This window comes from Penaeus vannamei, chromosome 26, assembly GCF_042767895.1.
Source record: "Penaeus vannamei isolate JL-2024 chromosome 26, ASM4276789v1, whole genome shotgun sequence".
NCBI lineage: Eukaryota > Metazoa > Arthropoda > Malacostraca > Decapoda > Penaeidae > Penaeus > Penaeus vannamei.
Genome location: NC_091574.1, coordinates 2,842,517 through 2,847,722, shown reverse-complemented (window position 1 = coordinate 2,847,722; position 5,206 = coordinate 2,842,517). Strand labels below are relative to the sequence as shown.

The 5,206-nt window shown below is 57.5% G+C and overlaps 1 protein-coding gene across 1 annotated transcript in view; it reads left to right on the top strand.

Moving 5' to 3' along the window:
- The window catches only part of LOC113804696 (corticotropin-releasing factor receptor 1-like), a gene marked incomplete in the record, with an annotated part of 264,503 nt that overhangs the window by 221,290 nt on the left and 38,007 nt on the right, over positions 1-5,206 (top strand). Inside the window, 1 exon segment of the mRNA XM_070139638.1 lies at positions 4,231-4,360. Within this exon segment, the coding sequence (XP_069995739.1) occupies positions 4,231-4,360 (130 nt within the window).

Here is a 5,206-nt window from a genome sequence, read left to right as displayed (position 1 = left end):
CTCTCTCTCTCTCTCTCTCTCTCTCTCTCTCTCTCTCTCTCTCTCTCTCCCCTCCCTCCCCCATCTCCCTCCCTCTCTCCCCCTCTCTCTCTCTCTCTTCCTCTCTTCCCTCTCCCTCCCTCCCTCTCTCCCTCCCTCTCCCACCCTCTCCCTCTCCTCCCCCTCTCTCTCTCTCTCTCTCTCTCTCTCTCTCTCTCTCTCTCTCTCTCTCTCTCTCTCTCTCTCTCTCTCTCTCTCTCTCTCTCTCTCTCTCTCTCTCTCTCTCTCTCTCCCTCCCCCCCTCCCTCCGCGCGAATTAATTCTCACCATCATTTCTCACAAGATTTCCTCCTCTGATGCTCAATCTTTGATGTGTCTCTCGCTCCATCGTCTTCAACTTCTTTTTTTTTTATTTACGTCTTTGTCTTTCTTCTTTTTTTTGGGGGAGGGGGGAAGAGGGAGGAAGAGGAGGGGGGGGAGGGGAGGGGAGGGGTTGTTCATTTGAGGATTCGGAAGGCGTTTTGTCGATGGCTTGTTCAGTTGTTCATAGGCTTTGTTAATTGTTGTACTCGTTGTTTTCTTTTCATTTTTTTTCTTTTCTTCTTTTCTTATTTGATGTGTGTGTGTGTCTGTGTGTCTGTGTGTGTGTGTGTGTGTGAGTTTTTGTTCTTATCTTTTTCGTCTTCTTTTTCTTTTCTTAGTAGATGTGTATGTATATGAGTATATTCGTGTGCATGTATGTATGTATGTAATCATACTTTTTTTTTAAGTCCAGAAGGCGCAAAAACCACCATTTTTTTTTTTTTTTTTTTTTTTTAATCAGCCTTACATACCCTCAAGAAATCAAATTTCTAAAAACGACAGAATTTCCGCTTCTCCTTCTTTCTCTTCCACTTGCTGTCAACATTCTCGTCCACTTCCTCTTTCCACTTTCCCATGATTCTTCCACTTAACATCAACACAACATCCACCTCCTCCTCCTCCACTTCCACAAAGCATCATTAGCTCCTCCTCCACCTCCTCGTCTACCTCATCCCCTCTCCCTCCACCTCGTCCTGCACCTCCTCCTCCTACTCCTCCTCCACCTTCCACCTCTCCTCCTCCACCTCCTCACTCCACCTCCTCCTCCCTTGCCTCCTCCCTCCACCTCCTCCTCCACCTCCCCCTCCACCCTACTCTCTTCTACCTCCTCATCCACCTCCTCCTTCCCTCCTCCTCCTCATCCACCTCCTCCCCTCCTCCTACTCCTCCCCCCACCACCTCCTCCCTCCTCCACCTTCTCCTCCACCTCCCTCCTCCTCCTCCTCCCTCTCCGCCTCCTCCACCTCCTCCTCCTCCACCCTCCTCCACCTCCACCTCCCCCACCACCACCTCCCTCTCCTCCACCTCCTCCTCCACCCTCCCCCTCCACCTCCTCCCACTCCACCTCCCCCCTCCCCCACCTCCCACCCCTCCCCTTCCACCCCCCTCCACCTCCCCTCCACCTCACTCCTCCCCCTCCCCCCTCCACCTCCACCTCTCCCTCCACCCCCTCCCCCCACCTCCTCCTCCACCTCACCTCCCTCCCTCCACCTCCTCCCCCACCACCACCTCACCCCCCTCCCTCCCCCCAGGACACTGGGAGTGCAGACCCTCGCCTCCGTGTGCACCGCAACCTGGTAGGTGTCCCTACCCACCTCCCCCTCCCCCCACCACCTCACACCTCCTCTACTTCCCTCCTCCACCACCTCCTCCTCCACCTCCCCTCCTCCACCTCCTTCACCACCCTCCTCCACCTCCCCCCCCTCCCCCTCCTCCTCCTCCTCCTCCACCTCCACCTCCTCCCCCACCTCCCCCCCCACCTCCTCCTCCTCCACCTCCACCTCCCCCACCACCACCTCCCCCTCTCCCTCCCCCGCCACCTCCCCCTCCACCTCCTCCCTCCTCCACCTCCCACCCCTCCCCCTCCACCTCCCTCCCTCCTCCTCCTCCACCTCCACCTCCCCCTCCACCTCCCCTCCACCCCCTCCACCTCTCCCCTCCCTCCCCCACCCTACCTCTCCCCTCCACCTCCCTCCCTCCACTTCCTCCTCCACCCCCCTCCTCCCCCACCACCTCCTCACCTCTCTCCCTCCTCCCTCCTCCTCCCCCACCTCCACCTCCCTCCCTCCACCCCCTCATCCACCACATCTCCCCCTCTCCCTCCCCCACCACCTCCACCTCCCCTCCCCCACCTCCCACCACCACCTCCTCCCTTCCCCACCTCCACCTCACCTCCACCCTCCCTCCTCCACCTCCTCCCTCCCCCACCACCTCCACCTCCCTCCCCCACCACCACCTCCCTCCACCTCCCTCCACCTCCTCCTCCTCACCCCCCTCTCCTCCTCCCCCAGGGACGCTGGAGTGCGGACCGCCTCCCGCGTGCCACCGCAACCTGGTGGTGTCCCTCCCTCCCCTCCCCCTCCACCTCCCCCTCCACCTCCTCCTCCTCCCCCTCCCTCCCTCCCACCTCCTCCTCACCCCCTCTCCCTCCCTCTCCCTCCCCCTCAGGACTCTGGAGTGCGACCGCCCTCCCTCCTCCTCCCTCCTCCTCCTTCACCACCTCCCCCTCCACCTCCTCCTCCTCACCCCCCTCTCCTCTCCCCCAGGACGCTGGAGTGCGACCGCTGCCTCCCGCGTGCACCTCCTCCTCCACCCCCTCCTCCACCTCCCTCCCCCTCCACCCTCCTCCCCTCACCCCCTCTCTCCCCTCCCCCCCAGGACGCTGGAGTGCGCACCGCCTCCGCGTGCACTCCCTCCCTCCCTCCACCCTCCCCTCCACCTCCTCTCCTCACCCCCTCTCCCTCCCCCCAGGACGCTGGAGTGCGACCGCCTCCGCGTGCACCTCCTCCTCCTCCTCTCCCTCCTCCTCCCTCCCCCTCCACCCCCTCCTCCCTCCCTCCACCACCTCCCTCACCCCCTCTCCCTCCCCCCAGGACAGCTGGAGTGCGACCGCCTCCACTTCCCCCCACCACCTCCACCTCTTCCTTCACCTCCCCTCCCCTCCTCCACCCTCCTCCTCCACCTCCCTCCTCACCCCCTCTCCCTCCCCCCAGGACGCTGGAGTGCGACCGCCTCCCTCCCTCCTTCACCACCTCCCCTCCACTCCTCCACCTCCTCACTCACCCCTATCCCCCTCCCTCCCCCCAGGACGCTGGAGTGCGACCGCTGCCTCCCTCCCACTTCCCCCACCACCCTCCTCCACCTCCTCCTTCACCTCCTCCCTCCACCACCTCCCCCTCCACCTCCTCCTCACCCCCCTCTCCCTCCCCTCCCCAGGACGCTGGAGTGTGACCCCGCCTCCTCCTCTCCTCCCTCCTCCCTCCCTCCTCTTCACCACCTCCCTCCTCCACCTCCCTCACCCCCTCTCCCTCTCCCCCCAGGACGCTGGGAGTGTGACCGCCTCCTTCTCCTCCCTCCCTCCTCCTTCACCACCTCCCCTCCACCTCCTCCCCCCCCTTCTCCCCCCCCCAGGACGCTGGAGTGTGACCGCCTCCTCCTCCCTCCCTCCTCCTCCTCCTCCTCCACCTCCTCCCTCCACCTCCTCCACCTCCCTCCTCCACTCCCTCCTCCTCCCACCTCCTCCACCTCCTCCTTCACCCCCCTCTCCCTCCCCCCAGGACGCTGGAGTGTGACCGCCCTCCTTCTCCTCCCTCCTCCCTCCTTCACCATACCTCCCTCCTCCCTCCACCTCCCTCCCTCACCCCCTCTCCCTTCCCCAGGACGCTGGAGGTGCGAGCCGCCTCCCTCCTCCTCCCTCCACCTCCTCCACCCTCCACCCCCTCCCTCCCCCTCCACCTCCTTCTCCTATTCCTCCCTCCCACCCTTCCTCCCTCCCCCACCACCTCCTCACCCCCCTCTCCCTCCCCCCAGGACGCTGGAGTGCGACCGCCTCCGCGTGCACCGCAACCTGGTCGTGTCTCCTCCACCTCCCCCTCCACCTCCCCCCTCCTCCCCTCCACCCCCCTCCCCACCTGCCACCACCTCCCCCTCCACCTCCACCTCCTCCCTCCTCCTCCACCCCCTCCCCCACCACCTCCCCCACCACTGCCTCACCCCCTCTCCATCTCCTCCCCCACCCTCCTCCACCTCCACCTCCCTCCACCTCCTCCACCCCCTCCCCCTCCCCCACCTCCTCCTCTCACCCCCTCTCCCTCCCCCCAGGACACTGGAGTGTGACCGCCTCCCCCTCCACCTCCACCTCCTCACCCCCTCTCCCTCCCTCCCCCCCAGGACGCTGGAGTGCGACCGCCTCCGCGTGCACCGCAACCTGGTCGTGTCCCTGATCGTGCTGTTCATCGTGATGCTGGTGCTGACGGAGCCCTTCGTGTCCAACCGCCAGACCACCTCCTACAGGAATGTGGTAAGGCTTGACTTTTTTATTTTATATATATATATTTTTTTTTTATTATTATTATTATTTTTTTATTATTATCATTATTTTTTTTTTTTTTTTAAGGCTCGGGGAGTTCCTACAGGAATGTGGTAAGGCTTGACTTTTTTTTATTATATATACATTTTTTCTTTCTTTCTTTCTTTTAAGGCTCGGGGAGTTAGATTTACTTTTTTAATGATTTTTTTTTTTTTTTTTTTTTTTTTACTTATTTAGAACTTTTTTTCTTTTCGTGTCCAACTGACAGACGATCTCCTACAGAAATGTGGTATGGCTTTGTTTATTTACTTATTTATTTATTTGTTTATTTATTTCTTATTATTTTGTTTTGTAAGGCTCGGGGAGTTAGATTTACTTTTTTATTGATTTTTTTTTATTTGTTTTTCTTTTTTAAGACTTTTTTTCTTTCTTTCTTTCTTGTTTTACCTTTTTTTTCCTTGTGTCCAACCGACAGACGATCTCCTACAGGAATGTGGTAAGGAATGGGGATGTGTTTTTACTTTTATATTTTAAATTTTCTTTTCTTTTTTTCTTTCTTTTAAAGATTTTTTTTTTCTTTTACTATTTTTTTTTCTTTTTATGTTTATTTATTTTACTTTTATTTTCTTTTTCAGATTTTTTTAGACTTTTTTTAAGTTAAGTTAATTTTCCTTTTTTTCCTTTTTGTAAGACATTGTTTTCCTTTTTTTAATGGTTGAGAATCGTTTTTCCTTTCTCTCTTTCTTGTTTAATTTTCTTTTTCTTTCCTTATTTTTCTTTTTTAAGGCTTAGAAAGTCGTTTCTTTTTTCTTCTTCTTTTCTTTTCTTTTTCTTAAA